The sequence below is a fragment of the Vanellus vanellus genome (assembly GCF_965231255.1).
Source record: "Vanellus vanellus genome assembly, chromosome: 14".
In the NCBI taxonomy this organism is placed as follows: domain Eukaryota; kingdom Metazoa; phylum Chordata; class Aves; order Charadriiformes; family Charadriidae; genus Vanellus; species Vanellus vanellus.
In genome coordinates this window covers 9315477-9332298 of record NC_138919.1, presented here as the reverse complement: position 1 = coordinate 9332298, position 16822 = coordinate 9315477, and the positions used below count along the sequence as shown (strand labels likewise).

Sequence of the window (16822 nt, the reverse complement as noted above, 5' to 3'; positions counted from 1 at the left end):
ATAGGAAATACTGAAAAGGCCAGTCCAATTGGTACTGAAGTCTTGGTTTTAAGAGCACAAAATCAATTGCAAACCTCAGACATGCAGAGCAAATAACGCCTAAATATTCAACTCAGAAGAGTACAGAAGGTAATCCTCAAATGAATCCCGCATTTCTGCACGGAAAAGCACTGTAATGCAGTCACACTGCATAAAGATCCTGTAGAGCTACATGCTCTATTAGAGCAACAAGGCAGAGCTGCCAGCACCCCAGGTCTGTGGGTGCAGGGCCGTACAGACTGCAGAGGTACCACGTACCACCCGGGTAGCTGGGCTGGACAGTTGGAGGCAGGAGGAGTTTGCTCATGCAGACCATGTTCATACAAATATTCCCTCCCAGTGCCCCAGTCAGACTGTTCGTGGCTAGCATGCACAGACCTCACTCTATCCTCACTTTAGGCATTTGGCTCTGGGGATTTGAGAGACCACATTGCTAATTTTTCTGCTCCGTATCTGATTATTGGTTTCTAAATATAATTGGAGATATTGATTTCTTGACATTTATTATGTCAGTTCTGCTTTAGAAAATTATCTCATGTATTAGTTTTCCCCATGTTCTCAGAGAGCACTGTGACTTCTCTGCCAAGTGAGAAAGTGCAAGCTATAGTTTTTGTTAGGAATAAACACTTCAAAAGCAGAATAAATCTCAAATACAGGGCTGGAAGCAGGTAGCCCACCAGTGTGTTGCAGAAGGCAAAGAAAAGAAAATTTTGAGAAGTGACATTGGGCAAACCCTAGGTTTAGAAGCAACCATTAAATTAGCAAGCATTAACATTTTTTTTTTCCTTTTTCATTTTAGTAACAGCATTTTCAATGTTTAAGGTCAAACATCAGCAAATCCCACAGTTCTGAGGTCAGAATATCTGGTAGTCCCCTCAAGGCACACGGACACGTGCATTTTGTCCTCATACATTCCCCCAAAGCAGCAATACCTTTATTAACATTCACCAGCTTAAAATAAAGATGTATTGAAAATATACAATTTATTATAAGTCTTCCAACACTTCATTTTCTCCCCATATATTTCATCACAGCAATATAAAATTCAAGATCATTAAGTAGAGAGCATGGTATTTTATTTAGAGCTTCATTTCAAACTCTATACATACATGCTTTGTCATCACTCTTCATTTTTATTATGATCTTGATAGAATTTCCCTCTGAGAGAGACAATGATCACAGAATGAAATTTTAATTATTTAGGCCCAAACTAATGCAAAATACCAGCAAAAACAGCATAAAACCTTTAGCACCCAAATTTCTAAGAATGGTAGGGTTTGTAGGCTTAAATATTTAAATGTAAAGGGACTTTTATTTCAAGTACTATAAAAGAGAAACATTGCCACTTACTGGCAGTACCAGTGTCTTTGCAATATTTGTAGGCATTTATGTGCATCTTTCAAAAGCTTTATTAACTTTTATACTATTTGTCAATAAAAAGCCCCATTAATATTTAAACTGTGTATGTCCAACTGTCTACTTCAAACAAGAATCAAAAGATAGCCTGTAAGAAACAGTTATTTATTACAGACTACATTATCGGGACTGTACACGTTGAAGATTTTGAAAAGCTCACATTTCTTAAAGTAAAGTAAAAAAATAAATAAATCAATCAACAGGCAAAAAGGCTGCAAGTGGCCTGAGCAGGAGATGTGACAGCCACATGGGCAAACAGGTATCTCTGACAACACAGTACAGCTTTGGAAAGAATAGTACAACCAGCTGGAGCCACTTCAGGAGTACTGCAGGTCTAAAGAGATCACACTGTGTATGGAACTGAAATTTAAACACCGCATTTGCAGTAGGATCAACAGAACTTACCTGACATTAACAAATAGCCTTACCTGACATTAAGAATTTGTCTTCATTGAGCAAAAACTTGATTTTAATCAAAGATAACATAATCATTGGATAAGAACTGAAATCACAGCTGTGCAGATGACAGACTCTTCAATCAAGCTGCTGAACTGGAAGTGCCAAAGACATAATTCACCAGCTCATGTATGCCCCCCAAAACTTTGTTTCAAGCACCACCAATTTTGTAAAAACCCTGCATGCTGCTTCTGTAAAGTGGGTATTTCAAAAGGTAAGGAAAAAACTATCCCAAAATCTAGAGACTGAAAGTGAAGTCAAGCAGTCTATTACCACTGCTTTTACAAATCATTAGTGAAGGCAACACGACCTGTTCCACTGAAGAGAAAAAAAAAAAAATCATGAATTGTCTTCAAGTATGGGAGATATACTCACAGTGACAACAGAGGCATTCATTTCATTACTTTACAACAGGAAATCTATAGACTCCATAGAAAATATACAACCAAAATGGAGCTAGTATGACAAAGGGCACTCACATAGCAACAATGAAAATGTAAAGTCCGCAAATTCAACAAAAATGCATTTTAGTGGCTTTCCTTCCTCAGGTTCCAGTTTCACAGAGCACCGCTTTATTCAATCATTCCTTTCATCTCATGTCCGTCTTGTCTTCTGTTTTTTTGTTTGTCTTTTTGCATCTTCTAAGCCACCTGTGTCAGAACCTGTCTGTCCGAGAGCACGTACTCCTTGCAGTCGAGTTGTCAGCTGTAGCAATAAGGGAATAAGCTAGGAAAAAAAAAAAAAAAGGGGGGGGGGGGGAAGCAGCTTGTGATTACAATGGTATGTAAGGTCTGAACAATAACATTCTTTAGACCCATGCATCCCAAAACAAATAGAATCTATTGTGTAAATTGCACATCTACAAAGACATCAAAAAATGGCAGCAAATCTTGGGAAGCAATCAAACCAAACCTCTGGGAATTTCTGGTAGTCAAAACCTAAAATGATTGTCAGTAACTTTTTTTCCTGCAGTCATCTAGCCAAGAACAGCAGTTTGAGTCCTGAGCCTTGAAGATGACTGCTATTTTCAGTGGAGGCACTTTCAGTGACATTGTAGAAAATCCTGGAGAATCCCACCTTCTGTGCTCTCTTACCCATGTTTGACAGGAAATCAAGCTGTACAGACAAATTTCTTTTCTTTTATCAGCAAAACAGAAATCCAGCCATATCAGAGAAGACTAGAAGAGCATGGCTTTTTAACAAAGACAGAGGGGGTTATATTGTAAGTAGTTATATTTCTCTCGAGACCTTTTCACTAGGGAGGGTGTAAAGCTAAAGAGACCAGACTCAATGACTTGCAAGTTTTTTTCCAGTCTCATTGCTCTCAAAGCCAATAAAATAATTCTTTTCATTCCTATTATCACTGGGTCTGGCTACTTGAATTTGAATTATTCTGTATTCCATTTTTCCCCCAGAGCCCTCAAATGAGAAGACAAAATTCAGAAACGGCACAGGAACTCACTGTCACACTAAGTTTTTTAAAGGAAGGTCATTGTCCAAAAACTTGGCTAAATTGTGGCTTTTCTTAAAATGTGACACATAATGTGACTGCTGACTGCACCTCTGTCTGGATAACCACCTTAACAAAGTATTAATTGACAGGACAATAATATTTGGGTAAGACAAAAAAACCCCATGACCTACCTTATCATGGTTGTAACCAGCCAACAACAGAAGCAGTGTCAGTGGTAATGCAATGTAAGATCCTTGGGCAATGTCTTGTTCAGGCAGCTTTCTCTGAAAACAACGAGGACCATGGATTTCTCTTTTGTTTTTTTAAACAGGCATTTTGACTATGAAATCCCTCAGCTTTAAGCAACGCCAGCAATAGGATCATGCGGCATGACCAGCCCTTCCTGTCTGACTTTCTTCTAAGTACTGCTCTAAGATTTACTTTACATACGACTTCAAAACAGTCCCCTTGATCAGATTCATTCATTTATTCTTCCTGGGGTTTGCTGTTTTTAAAAGGTAACTCACTGACGGTCAGCCTCCACTTTACAGTCAACCTGCTGTGCTTTGATTTACCTGACACATGCTGCCCAAACCTCTATGAACCCAATGATAATACTACAGCAACCATACTAGAACAACATCTTTCAAGGCATATCTGCATCCTTCATTTATAACTGCCATTTCACATTTCCCTCATGTTTCACTGGCATATGAACATGCAGCAGTGCAGAAAGAAACAGATCATTTAAGTATTACAGAACGAACACTTCACTAAACTGACTGCACTGTTCAGAAGTGCAAAGAGACACCTCTCACTCAAAGCAGTTTTCCCCGATGCTAGTTTGAGAACTCCTCTGCTTTACCCTCTCCCTCCTCTCCAATAACTAAAGATGTCTTTTTGGCCTGGTGATACTTCTTTCATATACACAGAAATCACTAAAGGAATTCTGACAACAAGCCTATCTTTCTCTTTCAGCCCTCAGTTACTGCAACCTTTCAGTTAGTATCATGGCTATAACTCCTTCTTGAACTCCTTACCTGCCTCCCATAATATACCACCTTATTACATCCCTGCCTGATGCCTGACATGTGGCCAAATCCAAACTCATTGTCACTTTAATGCCACTCACAAACCTCTATATTTACATTAATAGAAAGTTTGGCCAAGACAAAATACATGCAGGCTATAATACTTGGTCTCAAGGTGAACACTTGAACGTTTAAGTATTTTGTACTTACAGTGGGACTAAAGATCAGTGTAATGTGTTTATGATATCCAATAGCAGTGAATGAAACTTGAGGAAGGGTGTAGTCATACTGCGACTTAGACAACGTAGAATCCAGGAGCACCACATAATTCTGTGGGTAAAAAATACACTCAGTCTACAGCATTGGTAGCAGTCTGGGACAAAATTAGATTTAAAGGCAAAAGGCAGTTTAACAGGCTTCAAATCTTCTGAGACACTGGTCACTTCAGCCTGAATACAGTACTGCAGGTACACCAGAAATAACACTTCAGTGTCCTTAGGAAAAAAAAATGAAAGCAAGCTAAGCTAATATTCTTACCTCTCCATCTCGGAGCAGTGGTGGGAAATGGAAAAACAGGGATAGGCCTAAGTTGACTGTATGAATTGGGTTGTCAAGATTTTCACTTTTGTAGAGCTTCACCTGTGAGGGAAAGAAGACAGCACAAACCAGGTATTTCTGAGCCTGCACCACAATAGATATTTAAGAAATCCCACACCTTAAGGGACAAAAGCACTTCAAAACTCGTCATGTGTTTTATAAACAGATAGTTGTTAATTAAGAACACCAGTAATTGTTCTACTCTGGGACGTGAGGTCACAGAAACAGTCTTTTTACAGAACTTGAAATAATTTAGGAACAACTGACGTATGATATTTTCACATATCTAGTGTACTAAAAGTAGTCTATGCTGTGCATAAACCAGAACTGAGCAATTCTTTTAAATAATTCCAGCAGTTTCAGAGGAATTTGCAGCTGGGGGTTGTTTCTATTTCTCCGATAGGCTCATTTTGCTTGATTTCAATTTCTCTAAACTTACTTAACATCCTCAGGCTACAGAATAGGCCTGAAGTCCTCAGCAAATACAGTTTGCTCAGAAACCAGCATAACTAAAGAGGGTCGTATCATAGTTGAATAAGGCTGGTAGGGGGAGCAGCGCGCCCCTACATGAGACTGCCTGTACACGCAAATGTTTATCAGCCACTGCACCTCCTCCAGAGGACATAGGAAGAAAAGTGATGGTTTCTGTGGACCACTGAAGCAGCCTTCTCGCATCTATCCCATTGTTTTTAAACCTCTGGATCAGATATTTGCTAAGACTTGGCTCTCCTTGCACACACAGCCCAACTAAATTCTCACTGATTCTGCCCAGTGCTGCCATGGTTGCGGCTCCAATCACAGCTCACCAGAGCATTTCCAGTTGTTTCATCAAGCCCACGCAACCAGAAGGGACCAGACCGAAGTCACAAAACCGCTTCCTTGTGTCTATATCAAATCTTAGCACATCTTTCAAAGACAAAAATTTCTGCCTTGAAAGCAAGGGTGATGATATGCACCCATCAACAGCACACGTGCATTACATGCAACGCAAAACCCAACCTCATACGAAATGGGTACAGGCTTGGATAACTTCCACATAGTTACATTTTGACATCAAGTCCTATTTGCTTAGGCTGAACTGCAAGTGTCTAAATTTCCCCAGAAAGATAGGAAGCTCGCTCAGGTGCTCTTCAGTAAGGTGATACATTTTCCCTTCACACCTGCTCTGAATGTTGGATCCTCTGGATGCCTCCCAAAAAAAACAATAGCTTAGCAATGAGATCTTGGCAGCCGAGATGCATAACAGACTAGTCTGAAAAAAATGCAGGCAATGCATTTATATTTGTAGGTAACACTTCAAGAAGCTTTTAAACCTGAGAAATGGTACTAGAATTCCTACCACACTAACAACTCTTGCAGATACTTCCAGCATTTGCAGTATAACCCAAAAGGATCATAGGCGTTTATTACTATTTGTCTCATACTCTCTTTTCTAGCTGTACTTTTAAATTCATATGTCCTATGGTATCGTTGCTTTCACATGGTATCTTCTTGCTAGCAGACATACACGTCAAGAATTCCAGGTGTTTCAGGAATTAATGCAGTTTTCTGACACAGAGGACTCATTTCACCCCTGGTGTCTTGCTTTCCCCTATGGACAGGACATCCCTAATCAGGGAATCAGACCCAGAAATGTACAGGGCAACCTGAGAAATTCTTTCTTAAACATACTCCCATGAAAAATGGAAACATTAAAACAAAGCAGGGAGGAACACTGGAATCCTAATTCTATCCAGAATTCAAATTCAAATTAAAGTATTAGTCATAATTTGAATTAAATGTGTGCTCTAGCTACTGAACAATTTCCAGTAACCCTGCAAAAAAACATTGGGAAACCAGTGGCAAAGATACCTGACAAAGATGAAAGGCTTGAACTTACACACAATGTGGAGAGATATTCAGAAGATGTAATTACATTTCCACTTAAATCAAACTGATTAATTTGTCGGAATGCTATAATATTAACATCATCAATGTCACTGTTCCCAACCTGCAACACAAAACACAGGGATGTTTTTACCAACAGAGGAAGAGTTAACAGAGGATAGTTAGCACAACACAAATATTGCTCACAATTTTAAACAAGACATGAATTTTGTTCTATACAAGCAACATGGAAACTTGAAGGCTTTCCAGTTGCAAGTACTTTTCCTCCAGAGTGCACAGCTCACAATTACAGACTTGTGCATTAAGAGCACAGGGCTTACGGTATTAAGTTAAACTAAAAATGGAAGAAGTATCAAAAGCATGCATTATTTTGGAAAAGGCTGTTACATACACAGGACTACCTGATGTCTGACCACTGGTCTCACTATTTTGCATCTGTGCCAAGAGATGCATATTACTATGCTTATACATTACTATGTTTATACAGTTGACTAATGAGGAGTATGTTCATATCATAATATAACCTACTTTAAAAATACATAACTTTATCTTCTTCAAAATTGTTTAAAATACAAAACATTTGTGTTTCTAAATCTGAACTCCAATCAGAGTAATGAAAGACATTTACTCAAATAATAACTACAGCAACAGACAGGTTACAGTTCCACCAGGCGCCGTATCAACAGTCTGGTGCCACTGAGGCTGTAAATTTTTCCTGCAGGTGTCTTTCAAATGCTTCTCTCTCCTGGAGAAAATGGCAGGCTAGCCAGGACACTATTAGTACAAGCTACTGCGTACAGCTGTCACTTGCAGGACTTAATCTTCATATAATTTTATGGAATTTAGGTTGCCATTCTCTTCCCCTTCCCAACGAGTAAGCACTCTTAGCAAGAGGACGCTAAGGACTTGAAAGATTTCTGCCCTCCTGTTTTGCTGCAAAGCAGGGCACCTTGGTCAGGTGCATGTCTGAGCTCAAATAATGACCATCTCCCACTGAAAAGTTCTGGACAACTAACAAAGGGTAATTAACCTTTGCTGGCTGTCAAGAGATAAATGTGAGGCAACTAATCTGAATCTGTAAGGACGGAGGAATATTTAACAAGATTTCATCAGTTTTCAATTCACAGTATCACAGTGTGCTAGGGATTGGAAGGGACCTCAAAAGATCATCTAGTCCAATCCCCCTGTTGGAGCAGGAACACCTAGATGAGGTTGCACAGGAAGGCGTCCAGGCGAGTTTTGAATGTCTCCAGAGAAGGAGACTCCACAACCTCCCTGGGCAGCCTGTTCCAGTGCTCTGTCACCCTCACTGAGAAGAAGTTTCTTCTCAGATTTAAGTGGAACCTCTTGTGTTCCAGCTTGAATCCATTACCCCTTGTCCTAATTCAAAGTTACTATTACGTTTTATAAAGATTTATTAGTCTGAATGACAATTTCATCTACATCAAGACTGCAGGATTTGGACCAAATAAAGAGTAACAAAATCTATCAATCAATCAATAACTAAATAAGAAGACAGCATAATATGACAATATATGACATCCTCAAGTCGCTTGTGCTTTGTTCCACACCATAAAGAAATGCTGAAAGGTATTCTGTAGATTTATTCTCTTGTTTCTTGATGTAGTCTTTGTGACTGTGAAAGAATTCTTCTCACTTGTTTACTCTTCGGGCTTTATCTTATTTCAATTTTAAGCTATAGTGCTAACACACAATACGGGGCCCATATTTAGGGAGCTAACTTGCTGAAAGCCACTTGTCTAAACAGAATGCATTCAATTACATTGCTGCTGATAAAAGAGATATAATGCATAGACAGATGCATTTTGTATTTAAGTGATACTACAAAAAAAGAAAAAATTACCTCAATTGCACGATGCTGTGGCAAAGCTCTTTCAATGTGATCATTGCCTTCAGCTTTGAGTTGGACATGATACACGCAACCAGGCTAAAAGCAACATTCAGTGATAAATCCCAACACTGAATAATACATACTTTAATTTTAGAAGACAGTATGAGATTCCATTTAAGATACACCACCCAAACAAATCTAACTCTATTCAGTTAAAGTTTCCCTTATCCCAAGTAGAAAATTTAACTCAATAACACCATTAGGGGTGTTTATTGCCAGCAAATACAAAAACCCTATCACAGAACTTGCACTAGTTTATTAAAAGAAATCATCTGCTGAGAAGTGTTTTAGCTAGAAAAAAAAATACATTAAACAGGATTAAAACCTGATCAAATACTGCTTTCTACTTCAGCATAATTGCTTACTCCGTACATCATGGTCACAGAAATTCAGCTTCCAAGTTTCCTGCAGAACAGCTTACTGCACATACATGCTGTACAATCAACATCATACCTACACCCAATATCCTGCTAAAAATACGCTGTTGCAGTATTTTCACAAGAGAAACTAATGCTTCCCCAAATTTTTTTGCCTAAGAGAATTCCCTGCTATAACACCTGAACACCTGTTGCACACATTCCGTACGTTGGCCAGGGGCTTACATCACATCATGGGAACTGTTCAGGGTTTGTGGGAGACCATCACAATATGCTGGCAGCAAAGCGCACAGACTTATACTAAAAGCTTTTTCCCCCTTTGCTAGAACAAACGTTCACTACATGACAGTGTAACACAGGGAGACTCAAGGGAATCTGATGTAGCAAATGTGATAGGCAAACAGAAATAGGTAGCTAATTAATGAAACACATTTTATTGCTCCATTATCACACTAACATAAAAGTAAATGACAGGAGCATTCTAATCCTTACCAGCAGGCCACGTAGCCTGAATTTGCCCTCTTCATCAGTTATTGTGTCTTCTCCATAGATGCTACAATCCTTCTGCCCCACAGCTTCTACTGAGACTCCCTGTTCAGGCTCGCCATTCAAAGAAGAAACTGTGCCGTAACAGCTGGAGGTATAAAGAGAAACAATTGCCACAGATGTGCAGGTGCTGTTTTAATGCACATTTTAAAGACATTTTATTGTTATAACTGATGGAAAAAGTACTTAATATATTTAGCATAGCATGAAGAAGAAAAGGGGAATTTATAATGTATACGTAAAACTGTTTAAAGCATTAGAATTAACTGCAGTTCAGAGCACAACTTTAGGAATCCAAGTTCCCTGACCTCCATGAACAGCAGCACTTACCCCTGAGGGCAAGTAAAGCATCTTGAAATCAGACAACTGAAGTGGTCTACTGTCCCTAGAATAGCCCTCTCTTGTCCCACTGGACACAGCACAAACAACATCCAGTGCCACTGACACAGTATTTTCATAGCAATGTTTTTCCTTACAGTCCTGCCATCTGGGCTTAGCCACACGCATGCAAAAAGGCTAAAAAAAGTACTTATACACAGCATAATAAAGTTAAATTGTGCTTTCAAAAGTACCCTACAAACCTTCAGAACATAGGTATACCAGGAAAAAACATACACTTTGCATAATGCACAGCATTTCAGCTCTACTGACCTGTAAGCTGTTCTGTAACCAGTTATCCGAATTTTAAGATTCTGTCCTTCCTGCACTTCAATCATTTGTGATGATGGTTCAAAGCGGAACTCTTTCATCATGGGTTTAAAATAATACTGCCCTGGGCTCTGCAAAAAAAAACCTGTTTACTGATAGTGACACAAAATTTCACCAACTCAGGTGAGCTCAGCAAGAGCTCCCTGAAGAGCTAGAGTTCTCTGTCCCAACTGTAGGTTAAACTGGGTAGAAAATGTGAGCGCTGAAAAACAGGGAGCATGTAGGACAATAAGCCAATGGAACCCCACCAGGTGATAAAGCCTGAAGCAGGAAAGGAAACTATGGCCCTAAAACCTTACCACAAGACCTCAAGGACATGGAAAGTGACCAAGAGAGAAAGATGTCTGCAAGGAAACTATTCAGGCATGTCTACACCCGTGTACAGATCAATAACCTAATTAGATTTCTTTCCTCTAAAGACTCTCAAATGATCATCAGCAAATTGGCTTGTTTCATGTTTACAGACTGCAAATTAGTAACTGAAATCAATCAACATCATCTACCACGTGTTGGGGAGAAATCTCTTGCCAGTTTAGATTTCACATCTTTCACTTGCTAAGATTGTAAGTGCTGTCCACTCTGAGGGACCTACATCTCTTACCGTGGGTTATGATTTCAAAGGAGACCATACATTCCCCTGCCACTGATGAGAGCCAACAGCATCCCTGTTTGGGAGGGCAAAGTAACACAGCATCGCACATGCAGCCACATTCAGAAGAATGAATTTCAACTTACCAGATTGGAAAAAGTCAGCATGCCATTATCCTGTGTGAGGAGGTTGGACCGAAATACCCCTCCACTGAGAGATAAGAGAACTCCAGCAAGAGCTTGGTCATCCTCTGATTTGATCTATTTTTGAAAAAGCAATAGTTTTAAGTCTAAGGAAAGTTGCTTTACAAAGAAAGGTTCAATTCAGAAGCCTCTTAAAGAGTGCACAGATGTGCTGGCTCTGAGCACTCAGCTGTAAGGAGAGGAAAATGAGCCACATCTGCAGTGTATCCCCTCCTGTGAGGCTGCAGGACTACAGAAGCTTGTGCTTTCAACATCTGGGCAGTCACAGCTGCACATAGCATGTGCCACCAGAACAGTCTCTATCACTTCATAGGACATGCTGGGGGCCAGAGCAAAGTATCCCAAAGACTAGAACAGGCACTAGTTGGACCAGAACATACATGAAAAAATGACCTTGAGGGATAAAACTCATTAAGAGAAGGTGGCCCAACTCTACAAAAGCAAGTAAAGCCAGTCTTTTGGACTGCAGGCTCTAACTTTCACTCTATAAACCTTGCAAAATATCTTCTGCATGGCAAGTCATGGTCTACAACAAAGCTCATCCACTGAGATTTGTTTCCCCATGACAAAACTACTCCCAAATACCACACCCATTTGTCTTTGGCTGGGACATGTGGGTTAACTTTTTTGCTCGTTTAGCTCTAACGGCACACACTATTCATTCAGAACCCAAAGAGTTTAGAACATTACCTCAAATGTCACCCCAGCAAGAGCAAACGCTTTGAAGTCCCCAACTGTTCCTTCTACTGCAGTCAAAACAAACCCTTCTTTCTGAGCAGCTACTGTATATTCCAAGTCACTGTGGAGTGGTCCAACACTTCAAATAAAAGGAAAGAACTCGTTTTAAAAAAGCACTTGGATATCACACACACATTGTCAAGTCACCACTGTACTTAAACTAAACAATCCAAAAGATCAAAACAAATTCGTCAATTACCTGTAAGCACCTTTGTCGTCAGTGAAAACTGTGATGAGTGGAGAAGTTGCCCCCTTTTCACCAATGACAATCTCAACACCTTCCAATTCAGGATGAATTCGCCCTTCCAGAAATAAGCCTGCTTTTCCATGAATCTCTATCAGCTTTCCAGGACAACTCTCTTGGTCATTGCAAAAGGGATTTAGGACAAACAAGAAAGTAAAAAATACACTCACCATTCTGTCTCAGAGCAAGACTTTAACTACTTCCAAACTGATCAGTTAATGTTCTTTTACCTTAGAATAAGAGATCAACGCACACAATTTTATAGCCTCTCAACACATCTTAAAACACCTGAACATTCACAAAATCAATAACTAAGTTCCAAAGCTATAAGCACGTCTCCAAAACACACTCTGCATTTGCTAAGTGCTTTGAGGATTCACTAAGTTACATACACTGCAGCCACATGGAGAAGATTCCAACAGTACCCCCTTCTAGCTGATAGTATACTGAGCTTTGACAAAGTTTTTCGAGATCAAATTCAGGTCAGCATATGTCACGTTTGAAGACATAAGTAAAATTTTATTCCCCCTCCCCTACAATGTATTTTAGAATGTGCACAACAAAGAGGCACTTAAGAAGGGGCAGCCAACATTTTCAAGGGATTTCAAACGAAGTATGTTCACTTAGGAACCTGAGGGCAAGATGGACACTGACTTAACAAGTAGCATCAACTGATTGATGATAACTCTGATCATTCTGAAGTTTACTTTTTTGTGAGTATTTTTATTATGGTAATTTACTACAACCAAAACTTACATAAACTTGAATTTGGTAACAAACTCAGAATACAAACATTGCTTTTGCACAACTATGTTTCTAGATAAGAGTAATATGAACAATTCTGAGAACCTGGTGTCATGACCAGAAATGTAGTCCTTCCTCTTGTGCCAGGTGGTCTTTCAGAACTTGGAAGAATATTTCACTGGTAAAAACTTTACTTGCACCCTCTACGAAATCCCCATGCTTCCAAATTCCAGAGTGAAATTGGCCCAAAGAAATAGCTGCAATCGAAACCTTCCTAACATTGCCTTTGAAGAGCTAGTCATACATTCATCTGTAAGAATACATTCCTGCCTTAAAAATCTACCCCTTTCAAACTAGGTTTTGTTTATATTTACCTCCACTAACAACTGTTTCCACGTAAGGCGGGTAGAAAAGCAGCTCTTTTGATGAGGGTGTCACAGTAATTTTCTCTCCAGACCTATAAAACACAAATAAGATACAATTAGAAGAAAATGGAATTAGCAGCTCATGAAGAACAGAGTACTGCATACTGACCCAAGAATCCATGTATCACATGGTACTAGTTTCCATTTAGCTGACAGTCAACAAGAACAGGCACAAGTACCCATACAGCAGTTCTTTCCTATATGGAATATATCACCATTCTGTTTTGTGGAAACACCAGACAACAGTACAAAGAATACTGCTTGTCCACTGGAGCTTGGTATTACCTTGCCCAGTATGAAAATTCATATAAGAACGGTCCTTGGAGTTCCTCCACCATTTCTTGCACTGGTGGCTTTGTTCCTTCCTCCTCTTGACCCTTCTTTTCTCTCTCCTGTCGGCGGGCCTCAATTTCTGCCAGCTGCTGCTCCCTACGTAACTCCTGTACAGACTTCAGGGGCCCTAAAACTAAGGCAGGTTCACTGTCAATGGATGACCTGAAAACATGGAGGAGAAAAAAAAATCATCTCCTTTCGTACAAAAGGATAAGAGATTGTTACAGCTGTTAATTACTGCCTATATACCACAGCAGACGAGTCCTAGGATATTTTTTTTAATCCATTCCTTTTTAATTCTGCTATTTATTCCAAGCATAATTAAAACTTTTAACCTCTATATCAGTCAGTTACTACTAGAAAGCCAACCTACCTAGCCTAGCAGAAAGAGACCTACTTGCAACTCTCACAAACTTTGCCCCATCATACCATAACCATTCGAGAAGTTAGGGCCCTGTAGCCTCCTCCTCCCCTCTGCCATGCCTCAGCATCCCACTGCAGAGCCAGGGCCACAGACCTACAGCTCAACCACTTTGCAGAGTCCAGCATACTAGCTTAGGTTTTGGTAAGCAGAGGGTCTTGACTTTGCACCAAGTATCAGTCACCAGCTCTGCTGCAGGGGCAATAACCTCCTACAGAAGCACTGACAAGCCAGGAGGAGTGGTAAATTCTTAAGCCAAAGGATCAGTTTGCAAGAGTACCTTTAACAAAGCCCTAAACTAAAAGAGAAAGGCTAGAATTCCAAACCTGAAAACAAGCTTAATAAAGAAATAAACAAAAAGACTGGTAAGCTCACTTATTTTTTCAGTACTAGGAACTTTCCCTCAGAACCTACCTCTCAGGAGTAGAGTATACAAGCAGAAAATAACTTCTATCACAAATAAATACTTCCAGTAGCTGGCAATTCCCAGGAAAATGTCCGAGTTCTAACCTATCTGCCCTATACATTTGAACTATCCAGCTATCTTGTCACTGTCCACTGAACAGATCGTTAGATAAGTTTAACCAAGTTCTTTAAATCAGCGCAGAACAATGCATCTCGTTTCACTTTCCCTGATCTTGCATACTCTCTTTCCTAGCAATTTCTTCTAGTCTCCAACCATTCTTTGTATCTTATCTTCTGTCTTTTCTGTAACGTTCTGAAAAACTGTTGCAGAACGTTACAAAATTCTCTATCAGGAGTGAACTGAAATGATCACAATTACTTTTCCTACAACCATTTTAGATTATCAGGGTAGTTCTGTCTCCCACTTCAGTCTTCATCTATGCTCTACTTTGTCTTTTTTAAGAGAAACAGATAGTATTGCTCTATCATGCTAAGTTTTATCAAGGCTTTAAATTCTCTCTGTACAGTCCAGAGACAATATAAATACGTATCAGAAACCTTTTTTGTCTTAAAACATATTAAAAATCTGTACAGACATGCACACAGTCTCGTGATACTAATAATAAATTACCGCAGTCTCTCTTTTCAAACATTACAAGCCAACATCAAAAACTGTTAAGAACCAGCCTAGAAGGTTGGTACAATATTCATCTCCTCACTAAGTTGTTTTAAAAATCCTATTGGCTCTCTGCTATCTCAATATTTTTCCAGCTGCTGTAATTGTCCAGCAGCTGCAGTTACAGGCTCACTAAACTCAGGGAATTTGAGGCAATGCTATGCAGGTAATTTCTTCTCTGAAAAGATGTTTTCTACACTCAAAAAGTTTGAGAACCCATAGTCTAGAACAAGTGGACATCAGCGGAGCATTAATAAAGCACTCGTCATTGTAAGACACTTCCAAGCAGATCTGGCACCTCATACAATTAAAGCTGCTCACAAATCAGTGCTCCCTAGTGAGCTGTCTGTTCAGCTAAACATAAATTGGCCCATTAGTGTGTAATCACTCTGCATGGTTTTGCTTTTATAATCCTCTTCACACCAGTAACAATGCTCTAAAGCAGCAGATTCTCATTCTGAGGAAACAAAAAAGGGAAAAAATAGATGCCAGCACTAAAGAGCTCAGACTTAAGCTAAAACAATACCCTCTGAATTCTGAAATTTCAGTTCATTAAAGTGCATGAAAACTCAGAAAATCACTCCTTTTTACCATGACACACAAGTAGAAAGGGGCTATACTGAAATGAAGTGACAATGTTCAAAACGAGGGCTGGGAATTATTCTACAAAGAACTCAAAACACAGCTTAGCATAAAAACCTCTTGCATTCTAGAGTTGGATGCCATCCCCTTAGAAAGCAGCCACTGCAGTATTAAAACCAGAGTAAAACTTCATGACAGAGACATCTTTTTCTTCCCCTTTTTATAGGCCCAAGATTTCTTTGTTCTTACTTAATGGTAATAGTCACATCCATCAGTTTATCTGTTACAATCGTGCCAAGGACATGGTGTCGAACTGCAGTGAGTGTCAGTATACTAGGAGAGGACCTGTAAATCAAAGTAACAAAGAGATTAATTTAAGGTCCCATCGACCTCCTAAAGAAAATAACCAAATCTTATTTAGCAGAGTTTGTGCTCCCTTCTTAAGTTTGAAGTGCTTTATAAAAGATGATATACAAATCACACAGCAAAGCTGTAGTGCTGAGATGATGGCATATTGGAAAGGGAGCATTTTCCAGCTCTGAACCCCAAACCACTTCATGACAGTGGCCAAATCAATTCCTTCCTTTGTGCCTCCTGCTTCCTCTCAAGCTAACACTGATTTGATTGATTTCATATGTACAATCCCTTTAGACACAGCAGAAGGACACTCAAAAGTTTGTCATATTAGACATAGTTCACCAAGATGCCCCAAGATATCTTTGGTGCTTTGCTGCCAAGAGGTTTTTCTGCCTGTATCCATTCATTCACATTGCGCTGGCTCTCATGTTTAGCACATCTCTCTTTTAAGTACTTTTAATTCATTGACACAGCAGAAAAGAATCAGATTTGAATGCCAAATTTGTTTTCTGACACGTTAATGAATGGCAGGGGGGTTGGAACTAGACGATCTTTAAGACCCCTTCCAACCTAAACCATTCTATGATTCTATTATTCTATGAATCAAAAATAGTCTCAGAGCAGAAATCCTCTTTTTGGAAGCGAAGAGCCATTAAGCCCATTGCCAAACCATAACTTATAAA

General features: G+C 39.5%; 1 protein-coding gene across 1 annotated transcript in view; it reads right to left on the bottom strand.

Annotated features, from left to right (window-relative positions):
• Positions 1-806: 806 nt before the first annotated feature.
• Positions 807-16822, bottom strand: part of LOC309677532 (BOS complex subunit NOMO1) — a 29879-nt gene continuing 13863 nt past the window's right edge. Inside the window, exons 18-31 of the mRNA XM_082490351.1 lie at positions 16032-16127; positions 13651-13860; positions 13315-13397; positions 12152-12311; positions 11905-12031; positions 11158-11271; positions 10366-10493; positions 9661-9802; positions 8744-8827; positions 6872-6982; positions 4933-5034; positions 4606-4725; positions 3556-3648; positions 807-2637 (exon numbers count right to left, since the gene is read on the bottom strand). Coding sequence (XP_082346477.1) covers positions 2506-2637; positions 3556-3648; positions 4606-4725; positions 4933-5034; positions 6872-6982; positions 8744-8827; positions 9661-9802; positions 10366-10493; positions 11158-11271; positions 11905-12031; positions 12152-12311; positions 13315-13397; positions 13651-13860; positions 16032-16127 — 1702 coding nt within the window. The 3' untranslated portion in view covers positions 807-2505. The remainder of the gene's footprint in view (positions 2638-3555; positions 3649-4605; positions 4726-4932; positions 5035-6871; positions 6983-8743; positions 8828-9660; positions 9803-10365; positions 10494-11157; positions 11272-11904; positions 12032-12151; positions 12312-13314; positions 13398-13650; positions 13861-16031; positions 16128-16822) is intronic.